The following is a 16,753-nucleotide window of genomic DNA, read 5'->3' on the forward strand; positions in this document are numbered from 1 at the left end:
CACAAAGAAAGTTTATTACGCAGCCTGTCACGACAACCGTAATTAGATGTACGTATAAAAACACGTGACCATGAAACCTCAGCGTCGCTAGTCTGTAAAAAAAAAATGTAGTTCCAAGAGTGACACATTACCGTTGACTCCATGGCAAATGGATGCGCAAAGAACTACATTACCCAACAGTCAGCGCGGCTTTGTTTCCGTTCTGGAAGATTTGCAGAGCAGAAGTCACTCGAAAGGGATTAGCTAGCCTGTTAGCGGCAGGAACATTTTTAGATGTGGGAATTAAGAGTTAAATGATCCACTTTAAACGTCGCTGACACATCGAGGTAAAACATTGTGTTTTTATGTCTGTAAAGTGCGCTAGCTCCGTTGCTAAAGACTGTAGTCAATATTTTCTTCATCAAATAACTACCTCCCAAAACGTTTCTACATATATTTTGGTTTAAAACATTATTAGCCTGTTGTCTCAGCCATCGCTTTACTAGCTTTTGTCTTTTAATTCTCATTAATTCAGATGCCATACAATACAATAATACTAATGATAGTAACTAATACTAATAATACTAACTAATAATAGTAATACAATATCATGTGATAATTGTCATGCTTTTATTTTCCAGTGTTTATTATCATTCTTTCTGTAACTTATTTTGCTGGCCAGTCATAATTATTATTGTCATTTCCCCAACAGCAGGTCAGAAAGCTGAACTTTTGCCATGGCAATCCTGTTTGCTGTGGTGGCTCGTGGAACCACAATACTGGCCAAACATGCATGGTGTGGTGGAAACTTCCTGGAAGTGACTGAACAAATTTTAGCCAAAATACCCTCAGAGAACAACAAGCTGACCTACAGCCACGGCAGGTAGGAGAGGCAAGGAAAGGCAAGTTTATTTGTACAGCCCCTTTCATGTACAAGACCATTCAAAGTGCTTTACCAGGGGCGGCGCCAGGAAATTTTGGGCCCTATGAAAGACAATGGCATGGACCCCACCGCTTGATCGCAAATTTTAGATTTTTGTTTTTTCTTCAAGCTGATAAAAAATGAATAGCTTTTCATGAGAATAATAAAGGTCTAGGGCTTTGTTTCCTTTCATATTCAGCATGAAACTTTTTGTTTTTGTTAACGTAACAACAGAATAAAGGTCTTGGTTCATACCTAGGACTAACGGGACTAACCAGCACGAAGAGTGACATCTGGCCATGTCACTCTTCGTGCTGGTTAGTCCCGCATTTCTATTACTTTTCACACGTCCCACAAAACGGGGTGCATTGTTCCAACTAGTCTTCACTTTTGTGAAAAAACAAACAAAACAAAAAAAATGGATTTTACCAATTGTGTGTGGCACAAGATTTGACGGCTGTCGCATCACATCGCCTGCTGATTTGAGTTACACTCATGTCAATCAGACTTAATGCGCATCTAGGATGAACTGGTGCACCCACTAACGAAAATAAATAAATACACCAATTGATCATGGAGGACAGGGAGACGACGCAGTGAAGAAAAGAAAGTGTTGTTACTAAAAAAGACTGGGAAAGCATTTATTCCTGGGTTAAACCTGTTCAAGGAGACTGTGAGAGGGTTTGTCAAAGTAATTTTTTCCGTGTCACACGGCGGGGAATATGACGTGAAATGGCACAAAAAATATGCCTGTGGTGTGGACCCCGGCCTGGGCGTTCCCCATGACTGCGTCTCTGTTGGTCACTCCTGGGGCGGCTCCTGACATGGACGGACTCCCCAGATGTTGTTTCCTCACAGCAGTGTCAAGTCAGATACAGATGACAGAATCCTGAAGTTATTAGTTTTTATTTTGGCATCAGGGGAAGGGTTGTTTGTGTGTGTGCGTGTGTTTTTAAATGTCAAACTATTTTTAACTTTTTAATGTTAAGCACTTTGATATGCTTTTGTATGAAAAGTGCTATACAAATAAAGTTTGATTTGATGAAAGTTGTCATGTGACACATCTCCCTTTTCTTTTCTTTTTTTAGCTATCTCTTTCATTACATCTGCCATGACAGGATCATATACCTGTGCATCACTGATGATGTAAGTATTTTGTTTCAGATGTGAGATGTTTCTTTTTGTTGCCATGGTGTCTGATTGTTTTTTTCTTTTCATTAATGAATAAGCTTTTATGAAATTACATCAATGCTTGAGGCATGAATTTAATCCATGAAATTATGTAATAAACTTGTTGATATGTGATCATAAGAACTTGTGTTGGGATTGAAGCGACTGTACAATCTCAGAATAAGACCAAAACTGTTGTATCCTCCTCATTTCCCATCTGACATACAAAACGGCTCAAAAGTTTGGGATCATGTTTTCATTGGATTAAATATGAACGTCATCCCAAACCTTTGAATGGTTGTGTACTGTAAACATAAGTTAGCTAACAAGTACTTTAAAGGTAAATAAGTGTAAAATCAGAATCAGAAAGACTTCCATTGCCATTGTCGTTGAACAATTCACAGACTAGGAACTTGTTTCGGTTATAAGGTGCTGAATAATAAAAATAAAACACTGAATAATAATACAAAAGTAGAAATACAACTATTTTACAAATAAGGTAAGGGCATGCAGAGAAATGAACATATATACATCCTTTTTTTTTTTTTTGTTAAAAATATATCATAAAAGTTAAGGTAAAATAATATTTAATCTTGTTTATGGAAGGACTTTGAGAGATCGCGTGCGTTCAGCTTCCTTGGGGAAGTCAAGAAGCGATTCCAGACAACATATGGGTCCCGAGCACAAACGGCTCTCCCCTACGCCATGAACAGCGAGTTCTCCTCGACGCTGGCCGCTCAGATGGTGAGTACGACTACGTTTCTGTTACAGTAGACACACTTAACTTTATTTTCTAATAGATAAAAAGATCATTATTTGGTATAATCAGTCTTTGAAGTGTTTAAATTCCTTCAAACAACAAAACTTCGGTAGATAAGTCACATTCTTTTGGGGTTTTCTGTAGCGGAAGGAAACAAGAGAAGCTCTATGCTTTCAGGTCGGACTCTTACCTCTGTTGAATGGTTGGAGATGAAATGCGGTTTATCTAGTAAGCCCTTCATTCTGTTATCTTCTGTTCAGATGCTTTCTGGGAGCAAATTCAGTCTCTGGAATGAGCTCACCTGAACCTGCAGAAGTTTCTGAAACGTACTTGGTATTAACCGTGTGGCTTAAGGAGATTTGCATTAAAGCAACAGAACAGTTAGGAAACCAGCCTGGTCTGGTTTTTGATGGAACAAAAAGGTTCTTTCCCACCTTAAAGGCACAACCTGTATGTGAACAGGACTGTTGTCTAATCTTATCAGTGCACGCTACTGAATATCTTTTACTTTTTGGGGTTTTTTTTTTTGTTTTTTTTAGATCTTACAGCACAGAAATAAAGTTCATATAATTCTGCTCTGTCAGAGCTGTGTTTGGGATGATCAGACCTGCTCTGTGGCGAGACTTATACAAATGTGAAGACCTTTTGGTGTGACCTCATGTTTTGTTTTGACCCAGAACTTTTCATTCAGGGACTCTTCACTCAATTTAACAAAACTTTAAGAAGAGATTCGATAAATCTCTGAAAATTTAACCCGTTGTTACCAGATGTCCTGTGTGCAGCATGTCAGAAATAAATATTTTACTCAGTAACCTTTCCAAGCACCTCTAGACGTTCTAAACTATAGGTAAGCTAAGATTCTTGAGATGTGTGTGATGTGAACCATTCCAGGCTTCAACCATTGCTGTAGATTTAGTAAACACATATTTCAGACCAGTCACAAATGCGGTTTGTCTCTGAAGCCTTCCAGTAGCAGATGATACTGCGAGAAGAGCGCCCTCTTACATTAGCCACGGTCCATTAAAGTAGTCCGTCCACAACTAGTCTTATCCACTTATAAAAACACTTTTTAGGAGAAAATTGCAGGATTTTAAGGGGTTAAGCTTTAGATTATTTAAGAGGTTTACCAGTTTTACAATAAGAGGGAAGAAAACCTCAGACTTTGTTTTGTTTTGGGGAAAATGTGTAATTCTACGTCGGGGGTGTCCAGAGTTGGTCCTCAAGGACCGCTGTCCTGCAGGTTTTTGGCGCAACCCGGTTGCAACACACCAGCTTTCCTTTAAACAGCTCCAACAGCCTATGATGTTCTGCATAATGACTGATACATTAGAGTCAAGTATGTTGGAGCAGGGATACATGGAAAACCTGCAGGATTGTGGGCCTGGAGGACTGGAGCTGGACACCCCTGTTCTAAGTAGTGCTACTTTTAAAGCTTTGTTTATATGCAGTGAAATAAGAGAAGAAAAGAAGATCTGCAGTAAAACACGGCGGAACCACTTAATGCATCAAAATAGTAAAACTGAGTTTTAATAAGAGTGTTGAATAAATGATTATTGACACATTTTGAGTCGCAATTTAACAACAGGAGATTTCCTGAGAGACAATGGACTTTTAGAGGGTCCATTCCCTCGCTGTGCATCGACCCAGAGACTACAGAACCTCTCTTACCCTCCTTCACAGCCCTGATCAGAACGTAGCCATCTTAACAGTCTCTGTACTCTGAGAGAGATTTTCTACCATAAACCGAACCTTTATGATCTGGTTTTACACTCCCACCTCCTTCTATCAGCGTCTCACTTATAAAACATATGAAAGGAGTGGATGTTGCCATTTGTAAAGTCCCTGAAAAGCTTTTGGATGCTGCTGCATAATGAAATAAACTAAGTTGTAAAGTGAAGTCATCCAAAATAGTAATTATTTGTTTATATATTAAGCTGTTTTTTCTGATAATGTGTCCCAGTAAATGTGTCTGGTGTAAATGATACCACTGCCACTAAAGCTGACTCATGTATTTCCCTATCAAGTAAAATATTATTTTGTCTTTGTAGAAACACCACTCAGACCCACGGGGGCCGGATCGCGTCACAGAGACTCAGATGCAGGTGGATGACCTGAAGGGCATCATGGTCCGCAACATCGGTGAGCTTCTCTCCGGTTTTATGTTACAGTGAAAGTATAGAGATGTTTTCAGGGTAAAAAAATATTTAACGTGTAAGCAGCGACATTTCTGTCCAGTAATCATGCCTGGTTTTCTCTACAACAGACAGCAGCTCTTGTCAGAACTGATTTAATGTAGAAACTATAGTCTGTCTACTGGTTTCTCTATAAATAACTCCGTCATCAGCCATATGACTGCAGACAAGGCAGCATTCACAGGCCAGCAACCCCCAGGTTCAGCATTAGAGTTAGCTTTGCAGCCCATAAGTCAAGCCAAATGGAAGTATAGAAGAAAAACTGGTGGATTTTACAAGCTTTGTGACATTAAGGTCATTACACTGAGCTTATCTGGTGTTTCTAACAAGTCCACGTCAGCTCTGTGTGCTTTGTACAGACTTGGTAGCTCAGAGGGGAGAGAAGCTGGAGCTGCTGATCGACAAGACGGAAAATCTGGTTGATTCAGTGAGTTTAAAAGCTGTTAATTCCATGTTCCTACTTGTTTTCTGATACATTTTATTATTTTATTTAGCCAGTCTTTAACCAGAAGAGTCCTACTGAGATCACAGACTTCTGTCCTGGCCAAGAAAAGCACCTGCACAACTCGAGGCCGAACGGCAAGAATCACGAGGCCGTACAGTTAAAAAGATACAATAAAGATAAAACAAACTGAGAAATTCAACCAGTATAAAAACAAAAACTGAAAGCAGTAAGCCTGAGGTTTTACAGCTTGTTGTAAAATAAAGAGACTCTGTGTTAAACTGAGTCAAGCTCATCCTAAACCTGAGCAGAGGCGTGCATGTAGAAACGATGTCCATAGTCCCACGTCAGCAGAAATGTCGAAGCAACACGTCTCTTCTTTGCAACACATTTTGCTTTAAACAACGTCTGGCAAAGCAAGGTTATTTCTAAAATGTGCACATAAAACATTAAAAGTTTCCATTTAAAAAAGTCTCCAGATCGTAATAAAATCACATCACTAAACTAAAACAATTAAAAGCAAGCAATAGTTAATAAGGCGCATGAGGATTTAAAGAGTTGACCATCAACAAGAGAGTCCACATGTGTGATATTTAAATAATCATATATTCAAAGTAATTTTAGGGAGCTACTTTTCCATAAATATTGTGACTAATTATATGTTTTCCTCGCTTTTTCACCAGTCGGTCACATTTAAAACCACGAGCCGTAACCTCGCACGAGCCATGTGCATGAAGAACCTCAAGCTGACGATTGTTATCGTGCTGGTTTGTCTGGTAAGTACGGACGCCGGCGGTTATCAGACTTCACTAGATCATTCAACTGATGGCAAGTAAATGTGATGAACTGTGTGTGCTGTTCCCAGGTGGTCCTTTACATCATTGTCTCCGCAGCCTGCGGAGGCCTCAGCTGGCCCTCATGCGTCAAGAAATAAGAGGAGTATGAGGATGAAAGCAGGAGATAACGGAAGAGGGACGAGGGGGAGAAGTGCCTGGAAACCCCGCTTGCCAACAGACTAAAGGAATCGCTGCTTTCCTTACTTTACTCCCTAACGTGAAACATCGCCAGAAGTAATACGGTTCCTCTCCTCCTCCTTCACCCTCACAGTAAAAAATCTGCACATTTCTTTGCCTTCTGGACTAGGAGTCCCACCTCGTATCCACAGTAAAGGACAGCCACTATGTGGCCTAACACTGATGTGGAATAAACTTTGTCTAATGTTTGTATGGTGCATTCATCCTGTCTTGCGCACTTGCTGACCTGCACATGTCCGTGTAATCCATCCATTCACATTGAACCACAGCGATAAGTTTAATTGTTCTGCTTTACTTTTTGATGCCGACAGAAATATAAAGAACCTGCAAGCATCTGTAGCATCCATGTTGTACTACAGGTTTGCCAGGAAGGTCCTCAGTTATAGAACTGAAAGCTTTTTTTGTTTGCTAAACTAATGCAGTTTTTTTTTTTTAAATAATTATTGTTATTTAGTTTTATTGCAGAGCCCAGTTGTATTGTCTAAAATGGATGTTGTAAAATATCAGATATGATCATACAAATAAATATTGTACATTTGATTGATATTTAATAATTCCTTTAAAGCAAGTCTAGATTTGTGAGAGGATTTTGACCTCATGCCGCCAATGGAGTTTAGCGATGGCTTCCTTTTTACCTTTTACATCTCAATGGCTGTTGAGTGTGCACATATTTCTTTCTGATAACTCAAAGCGCTTTTTTCTTTTTTTTAAAAATGTATATAGATATGCTTTCTGACATCTTATTGCTTATGATCATGTCATTATTTAATAATTGTAAAAATTTAAATGAATAAAATCCCATTACATAAGTCTCCACACCTGGAATATGAAACAGGTTGCTGTGACATGTTATTTTTAAGGGAACAGAGATTTGATCTGCATAATGCTGTAAAACGTTATAGTGGGTGGGATAAATTAATGTAATGGGGTATATTTTAATATCAAAGTCTGATCTAAATGACAATAAATACCTTCTTTTAACTGATAATATTCGTACATGCAAAATGGTTTATAACTGGTAACTATAAGTTGTTAAATACCGTTTTATCGTTCTATATTAACCGTTTACCCTTACTTTTTTAAGAACGCAAAAATACTAAATTAACTTTTTATTTTAACTGCGACTTGGTTTGATGACGATGCTGTGAAAAAGAGAAAAGAAGCAGGTGACACTAATTATTCACTGCCGTGACCGAGTGTGTCAGGTAAAGCTTCGCCGTTGCTATGCTAATTTTTGCTCTTTAACTTTTATATTGTATGTATCATGTTGGGCAAGTGGTAAGACAGATTATATATTTATTTAATTATTCATTTGTTTTATCAAATTTATACGCATGTATAAATAAATTATAAACGGAAATTAACTAGCACTTTATGCTCGTTAGCTACAAAAAAACCTAGCAAAAATGCTACTTTGACATTAGCCGTCAACAGCCGTTAGCCGTTTTTTTCGAACGTTAAATTCAATTCAATTCAAACTTTATTAAGGACACAGACTACAGGTCCATAGAAATAGGAAAAATAAAAGTAAAATTAGCATCTAGTGAAAGTTCAATGGGTATATTTGCTAACTTGTTAAGATATCCGAGTCAATCCAGAGGTTTTCTGTTACCAGACCATAAACCAAGGAAGGACTTTAAAGGAGTTTTCTAAAAAACTATTTGTAGCAACATACTATGTTTACTCTTATTCTAATTTTAAACCAGACTTATTGGTAAAGGAGGCCTCTGGCTGGGATTATCTGTCAGGTGCAAGGAAGACTATTGATCAGAAATGGACTTTAAGAGAGAAAATAGCAAGTTAAGGTAGTATCTTGCTGACCTGCTCACAAAAAGATAAAATTAATATTAGCTGCTTGCTGATGTCCTGAAGGACACATGAAGCTAACCTGAACTTGGCTGATAAACATGGTCTTTCGGCGGTATAAGTGTCTCAACAGTCACCTGTTTGTTTTTATGTATTATATGGATATTTCAGACTTAAAATAGTCCTAGAACACGCAGACAGCTTGTGGCTTTCTTATGCCTACTTTTCTGATGTTTTGGCTTTATTTTGATCAGTTTTTGTGTCATACTGTATTCTGTTGTCAGTGCTTTAAAATTTTGTTTCTTTGTTTTTACAGCTCCCATTTTGATCATTATTGGTATCTGTTTATGGCTCTCATATTTCACATTTGAATTTTTTTTTTTTTTTTTTTTACATCATTTTGTGTTTATTTCCATTTATGTTAGTATTGTAATTGCTGTAGTGTTATTGTTTTTAATTGTGCTCACAGTATTTTACTTATTTTTAGCATTGGACCGCAGACTTTTTAACCCTCAAGGCCTTCCTGATCTACTACTAGTCATCTCCAGAGTAGTATTTCTGGTTAGGTTTGAGGTTGATTCTTGCTCTTTTACTGTCTAGTGTGTGTGTAAAAACACTGACATACACAATAGTTTACACCTTTTGACATTTTGAAGTACATGCTGTGCCATTCCTCAGTGAACATAGTTTGTTTGCATTGACAAGCCTCAGTATTGTGTATTCAGTATATGCCTCGCTAATTAATTTTCTCACTAAAAGCCAGTTTTGTGCCATTTTTCCAAACCAACTCGTTTGTATGACTTTGGTCTTTTGGTGTTTTCCAGAGGACAGCTTTGTCCCTGCAGTGCTGGTTGATTTTCCGCTCTTTTGACCTGCTGCCCCTTTGTCGGCCAGGCTATCGCTGTGTCTCGCCTCTTCACGGTCGGCCTTGCAATTCATAGCTGTTCAATGTGTGATACTGATGTGTCCGGTCATCCACAGAAAGCCACGCAAAGGCCACTGTGGCCTTTCTCTGTGGTGCCTGAGGGTGCTTCATGGATATAAAAGCCCTGTTCTCTCGTTCTCATTTTGCCTTCTAGATGGAAAATTAAATTAGAAGACAGGAACTTCTTTCTCTCCTTCATCTGCTGTACATTGTGAGTCCTGAACTAGTGAATTGGATTTGTTACAAATGAATCTGAAGTAGATGTAAAACTAACTTTATTTGTTTTAACAAATCAAGCTGTGTTCTTATCGTCTAAATGTTGATGTTGTGATAAACAGCTTTTTCACCTCATAACTTCTGTCAGAAATTTTAGTTAAAATGCTTCACTTGCACAGCAAGATGCATTTAATAAAAGTTCACAGCACAGAAAACTTGACACTCAGAGGATGATGCCTCATATAAAGACTTACATCTTGTCTCTGGTGGAGGTTGGACCTTAGTTCACAGGGTCATTGGCCTTGTATAGATTAAGCAGAAATAGCAGGTGTCTCTGGTGTCACTTCGCCGCCACAGCGTCCGGATCAGATGACAGGCTCATCATGAGGCCACGTTACTGATTATTTGTTTCAGTGGAGGCTTCTGAAAGTGTTTTTTTGTACTTAAAAATCATTTGAATTATTTATTTGCTTTTATGCTGGAAACTATCACACACTGATTAACCAGCCTAGTTTGGACTATTTATTTTTAAATTAACTTTTAAGTGTCCAGTTCTCGAGGGAACTCAGGAAAATATGTAGTATTTTATACGACCTGTAATACTTCTGAAGGGGAGAATCCCCCCTATCTCTTGAAAGCTGTTACGGTATTGTTGTTTTGCTGACAAACTGAGCAGAGGCTCTTTACAATCTCATGTCTAAGCTCTACATATCGACATGTCTCTCTGTTTTTCCATCTGGGATTTGATATGAGACACTCAGCTCATCTTTGTTGTCCACCTCGGCCTCTTCTCCCCTTTTCATTTACGCCACTCTAAAAAGCTGCCTGATCCGTTCCCTCCTTACAGAGGGACTCTGGCCGCTTAGCAACAGCGAATGCCAACCCAGTCTCGCTGTCCATGGCCACTCCCCCTCCCCGTGCTCGGATAAGGTAACGTGCTGCTGTCCTCTTAACTTGCTGCTTTTGTTCACTGGAACTTTACTGAGCACAGTTTGGAGCTGGTAGCAACTGAGCTGCTTTCCAACAGGAGCCTGTTGGAAAGCTTGCCGACCCACTGCTGCAGCGGGCCAGTTCGGACTAAGTCACGATACTTCAGAGAGACAGAAAAAACTCAGCCAAAGAGGCTCGTTGTTATTGAAGCTCGGCTGAGCCTGAACAGGAGGAGGGGGAAGTGATGGGACGGTGGCCACTCACACCACTCTCTGCCCAGTTGGCTGCATATAGAGCTTCAGAAGGAAAGCAGTGGAGGGATCCTCTCTGAAAAGCTAAAATGACCTCGTCTGACTGTGGAGGTGTCTTCCTCCTCACTGCTAATCATTTGATGGATGGAGGTGTTGCAGGTTGGTTCATTCTGCTGCTGAATTAAAAAGTTTTCACATTTTTGTTTCTTTGCATGCAGTGCTTGTTTTTTGTTTCAACATCCTGAAGCTTGAATCTCCATGGTTCTAGTTTTCCATAAACACAGTCGGGTCATGGTGTATTTCAGGTGCAAACTATGCACAATCGCATTTGTAACTTGCAAAAATCGCAGCTCTATCATATTATAAAATGTTGAACCTCAATGTGCAAAGCAGTTTATCGAGGCTTATTTGGTTTGGGACTTTGTGTTAAACAAATCTAATCATTTATTCCTGTTGTTCATATCGCTGAAGAACAGAGCTGTTAAGTTTTAATCAGATATGAAAGTAAGCAGATACGTGATATGAAACAAATTATATGCAATGTCCAATGTTTTGGGGTTTTTTTTTCATATAAATGTGTTTTTAGACAAAGTGTATATTTTGCCACGCTTCAGCCTGATTGTAATTAAACGATTCAGACTGACGGCAGGTGTCGGTGCTCACTTTCAGCACAGCATTGTTTGGTCCTCACAGTTCAGGAGAGGAGGCTCATTTAGAGCAGCTTAAAGCTGTTTGCAACAGAAACGACCTTGGCAGTGAAATGCAACATTAGCTAGCTAGAAAAGCTTTTATTGCTGCTCTTTTTTGTGTAAAAGTAAAAAAATAAAAAACCATTAAATCTTTAGACTAAAATGTTATGATCCATGCTCTGTGATTAAAATGTTTCTCAGATTTATTTGAGGTAACTTGAACTGTGTTTTTTCTGGATTTCTGTTCGTATTTTCTGAGCAGATCACAACCTCGCACACTGTGACCTAACAGGAATATAATCAAGATAATCTGGAGCTACAAAAATCACATTAACATTTCTTTCGACTTAAATGCTTTCAGGTTTCTGAAATATGGGAAGAAGTCTTGAAGCTGTTTACTGGACATCCTCTCTGTTAGTGACCTGATATTTAAGTCTTTCGAGATTTCTACTGCAGCACCATTTTGTTGAAGTGGTTGGCGGGTTTTGCAGTCCAGCTTGTTTATAACAATAGTTCCACAGCGAAGCTATTGTGACAGCTGTTTACTCCTTACTCCACATACCTGCTGTCTCATAACTTCCCTCAGAACTGTTGGGTCATACTTGTGCTCATGAAACCATGACTCGGCAGAGTTTGCAGAAATAAAGTAGAAGTAGAGAGTAGCTCTATTCTACACTTACTTTTACACAATATACTGTTGTTTTTGTTTACTATTTCATTTCAGGTCATATTTTTGATCTGGCTGTTCTTGCTGGTATGTTTTAATATATTGAGGAACTAATATAACAAACCAATTTTTCCCCTCCTGTTTACAGATACAGTGACCTGCTCAACAACTTTGATGGATTGCGGAGCTACTTATCAGAATCAGGACTTCAGGGTTTGATTTACACAAATAGGAAAAGTTTAATTAGATGTCTGAAATGTCCGAGACATTCATTGTGCCCAGTGACCAGCGTGTGAGCACAGTTCTTCTGCCTCACAAAGGAGGACCGTTTGTCTCCTCTCCTGACTCCAACAGCAATCTGTCTAACCTGAACGAGCAGGAAGCCATTGTGGGGAACGTCCACAATGCAGCGTTTAGTCAGGGGGATGTTCTCCGTGGTGTAACCTCAACCACAAATCAAACTTTTATAGCTACACCTGTGAGCGGCAGCAGTCCTTTCTGGAATGAAAGCAAGATCCATCTTGGTAAAGAACAGACTGAATCTGCTCTGTCTCTGTGTAGGAGCACTGAGGATGGAGGTAATGTGGAAGGGATGTCTCCAGGCTGGATGGAGAGCCAGCTGAGTGAGGCTTCCTGCAGAGGATCCAGTAAGAATGACGGCTGCTCCCTGAACTCTGCAGAAATGGTAATAAGGAGCAACAGTTACTGTCTGGAAGACGAGTCTCTTATCGTCATCTCATCCCTGGACGAATCGCCAATCTCTCCATCCGCAAGTCCCGTACTGTTCCCTGTCGGATCTAACTTCCTATCAACCACTCTGCCAGATGTGTGCCAAATATCCACAGGAGGGGCGACTGAGGACAACAAAGGCCATCCTTGTCTCGGTGTCACTTTCACCCGGGCTGATAGTTTGGAGCTTCTCAATGAGGAGAATTACGTTACAACTCCCAGCTCCGTTGTGTCTCTGCCAAGTGAGAGCGAAGGGGGCCTTTTGATGACTTTTATCTGTGAATCCTCTGCAGATCCCATAAAAGAGGCCAAATCTGCCAGTACTGAAGCAGAGTTATCGTCTCTTCTTTCAAGTAAATTTACCCCAGAACAAGGCATGACCTTTGTGTCACGCGTGCAAAGAAATGATAACGATATTCAGACTTCAACTCCGGTACAAAACGTAGAGAACATTCCTAACCTTCCCTCCTTGTCTCCCTGTGTGAACTCAGGCAGCCCGGGACACCAGTCTGTAAGAAGGCAGCAAGTCTCTCTATCCAGTAAACATCCAGTTGCAGGACTCCCAGTTTCACTTAGTAAAGTTAAGAAAATGGAAATTCAGAAACTTTCTAAGTTGGGTTTCAGTAGTCCAAAACCGAACGCCTCAACTCGAGTACCGGAGTCCGCTTCACAGCAGAAACCTTTGCAAGCTACTGGACAGAATAAACGTAATGAAACAAACAGAGGAACAACTATCAGAGGGTCTCTTGCTAAAGCAGCCGTCTCCTCTTCCTCTAATACGTCACATGATGCTCCCAGAAAAAGTAACAGAAAAGCTGCTAATGTGGGTGTAACCATTAGACAGTTATGTGGGCGTAATGTAGCTGGACAGAGCAAAGCTAGAGCATCTCCAGCTGCAAACAGCTGCATGTCTCCTGTCCACTGCACTGACACCAGCTCTGACATGTTGCAGGGAGCCTCGAGCCAAGTGTCAGATGCCTCAACACTACAAGCTGGCAGCCAAGCTGGCGCGCCGTCTTCTGAAAAATCCCCAAATACGAACGGTCAGATGGATCCAAAACCAACTCCAAAGAAAGACATGTCAAACAAAATTGAGGTCAGGTCACGCTTAAGTCTGGGTCAGGACAAGACACGGCCTAGCTCCTCCTCTGACACTTCATCAGCATCCAGGTCATCCAAGAAGAGAACAACTTTTAGGGTCACGTCTAGTTTCAACAAAACTGATGCGGAGCAGGGTCAAAACAAGCCAGCAAGTCAGAAATGCCCCTCCCAGAACACACAGGTCGAGGAAACTATGAGACAGCTTCACAGCTCCCCAAGAGAGGTGAAGAAGATCAGCCTGGTGGTGAGTGGATGCATGGACTTCAATAAACAAGGATTTTAACTGATGCTAAATCTAGTATAAATATTGTAAATCTGCCTGTAAAGGTTTGAGATGAGATATGATGTATGAAAACTGTTCTGTTTCCAGGCAGAAGCCTGTAAATCTACAGCATCAGGAGAGCCTTGTGATGAAAGTAAGAGTAGATCTCACGTTCAGCCATCTCCCAAACAAGGAAGAGCACTTCCACAACCTCCACCTGCCAGTCCCAGACCTCCACCTCTGCCAACCAGGCAGAGACAAGGAGTCCTGGGGAGGGATGACGGGAGGATCTCCAGAGGCGTAGGGGCAACCCCATCCCAGCAGAAGAGCAGCGCAGGTTGGCTGAACTTTAACCATCCGTCAGGGATCACACTGGGTCTGTTGTAACTCTGAAATGACAGTTTCATCCGACAGTACAGACACCGAATGGTTTCCCAACCATTTCCCTTCTGGTGGTGCAACTGGTTTAACTCTGTGGTAAAACCAGACCTGTAGAAGAGAAGCAGACATGAGTGGCTTATGCTCCCCCCAGTTGATGCAGGATGATTCTTAAACTACTGTTCCTCTACTCTGGTACTGTGATACATCTCAACCGGTTTATTAAAGGTTTTTATCTTTATTCATTAGCAGGAATCTGTTATGTTTCCCGTTAAACGTGCTGCTGTTGCACGTCTTGGTTTATTCACAACCCTGATGCTTCATCAGCTTTTACAGAGACCCAGCGACTAGAACTTTCATCTTCATTTGATGTTATCATTACTTGTGTCACAAATTAACTTTTATTTTGTCCATTTATTTATTTGTTTTTCTTTTGCTTTTTAGCCATGTATTGTCAGATTGTAGTGTAATGGAAAATCCTCAGACCTGGAAATGGTGAAATAACCTTGTTGTTAACGTAGGATCTCCATGAGAGGGAGACGTTGAGCAGTGTCTGAATTAGGTTACGGTTTATCCACTGATGAACTCGGACATGTTCCACAGTAAAAGCAGGGATACAGATGTCCCTTCTGATCTGTTGTCTGGTTAAACAGGAAGCCATCGGTGCAGATTTTTTTTGGTTTAACTGTGCAGCAACATCGATCAGAGGAAACTAGTCGTTACAAGTTTGTAGCTCTGAGCTCATATCAAGAAAACTGGGCAGAGAAAGTATTTTGAGCCCCCTGGTTATAACATGAAAATCCATATTTGAAATAAACTTTATGTTGCGAAATGATTTATTTTTTTAGCACTATGCTTCTGTTTGAGGTTGACACATTTCAAACCTTTGTTGTAAAAAGATTTGTAGGTTTTCCATAAACCTGCCGTCTCAGAATGAAAGTAAAGTTTTGGAGTTTTATCCACATTTCTGTGCTGTAAAATGTAACTTTACTGTTTCACATTTGACTTTTAACTTCACTTCTGAACTGATCTCCATTTCTAATAGATGTCTGTGTCAATAACTACCAGAATCAATGTCAAATGATTCATTCCAATCCTCTTTGTGGCTTTTTAAACGTAATAAAGAGGTTTCTGCTGCTGAATGTCTTCATCTGCTCACAGGGACTCAGAGAACAGGAGGGTCCTCTCTCAGCCACAAACCCCAGCTGAATGGATCCGGGCCTCAGACTCCTCGGCCCTCTCTGATGGGCCCTCCCCCTACTCCTCCTTACAGACTAACCCGCAAGACCCTGGGGCCATCCAGTGAAGCGGGTCCAAGCAGTCGGAGCTCGACTGGTGAGCTCTCTAGAAATATGTTTAATCTCTGCAGACTATGACGTCACGCCTTCTTATTTTAACAATAAGGTCAGGATTTTCATTTTGTTTTGGCGACACATCTGGGGGAGGGCGGGGTTATTAAATATAAATATTGACCCACTTCAGCTCGGCTGCTCTGATGTAAACCTTCCTTCATACTTTGACGTCTGCCAACATCTGCAGTTTTTTTTCCCATCTTAAATACGTTTCTAAACGATTTCTTAAAGGAAGAAAAACTGAGTTATCTGGATGAAGCGGCTGAGGTCTGACTGGTTCCAGTAAGAGCTTGGTGCTTACTGGTGTGTGTTTTTATGAAGTGAAGGACCACGTTTACACAGTGGGCTCTTCTCCCAGAGTCTCCAGCAGCATGCAGGTCTGTGATTGGCTGCTGTGCCAAACTGGGGAACCCATCTTCATGTTGTCATGGCAACGAGCACCATTCCACTCTACTTAACACACACACACACACTGTTGCCTGGAGCAGTAAAAGCAGACACACTACTACTGATGTTGCCTGGGTGAAGTAAAAGAGCAATCTCTGCGTTCGTGATTGAAGATCAATGGCGGGCTACAGCGGACCTCGAAGCTGCACTTGGACCGAATTCCCAGCTCATATTTCTAATAACTCTTCTGTGTTTACACAAGGCGCCGTGGTATCCAACTGTGATGTCACGCTGTTGACATGTCTGCTCATTGGATCTTATCGCTTTTGTATCGTCCCTTTGTTTGCAGCGTTTAATGGAAAAGGTGAAAAGTGAAACTGGGAAAGGATTTCTGTTTCCTCGTTTAGGACATCTTTTAAGTTTAAAGAAGTGCTGAATTAGCTTTTTCTTTTTTTCTTTTTTCTTTTTTTTTTTTATTCATTTCTTTACTCAATACTTTTCCGACTTTACATTTTGCCACTGCTTGGATTTAATATCAGTTATTTTATAATTTAGTTTTTA

The 16,753-nt window shown here is 40.4% G+C and overlaps 1 protein-coding gene across 1 annotated transcript; it reads left to right on the plus strand.

Annotated features, from left to right (window-relative positions):
* The first annotated feature begins 216 nt into the window (after window positions 1–216).
* sybl1 (synaptobrevin-like 1) lies at window positions 217–7,230 on the plus strand. Its single transcript, XM_079250266.1, has 8 exons — window positions 217–326; window positions 692–862; window positions 1,990–2,047; window positions 2,678–2,815; window positions 4,880–4,970; window positions 5,383–5,450; window positions 6,149–6,241; window positions 6,331–7,230. Exons 2-8 carry the CDS (start codon window positions 717–719, stop codon window positions 6,397–6,399), a joined length of 663 nt encoding a protein of 220 aa, XP_079106392.1. The 5' UTR covers window positions 217–326; window positions 692–716; the 3' UTR covers window positions 6,400–7,230.
* The last annotated feature ends 9,523 nt before the right edge of the window (window positions 7,231–16,753 follow it).

The sequence above is a fragment of the Telmatherina bonti genome, assembly GCF_933228915.1.
Source record: "Telmatherina bonti genome assembly, chromosome: 12".
Classification (NCBI taxonomy): Eukaryota; Metazoa; Chordata; class Actinopteri; order Atheriniformes; family Telmatherinidae; genus Telmatherina; species Telmatherina bonti.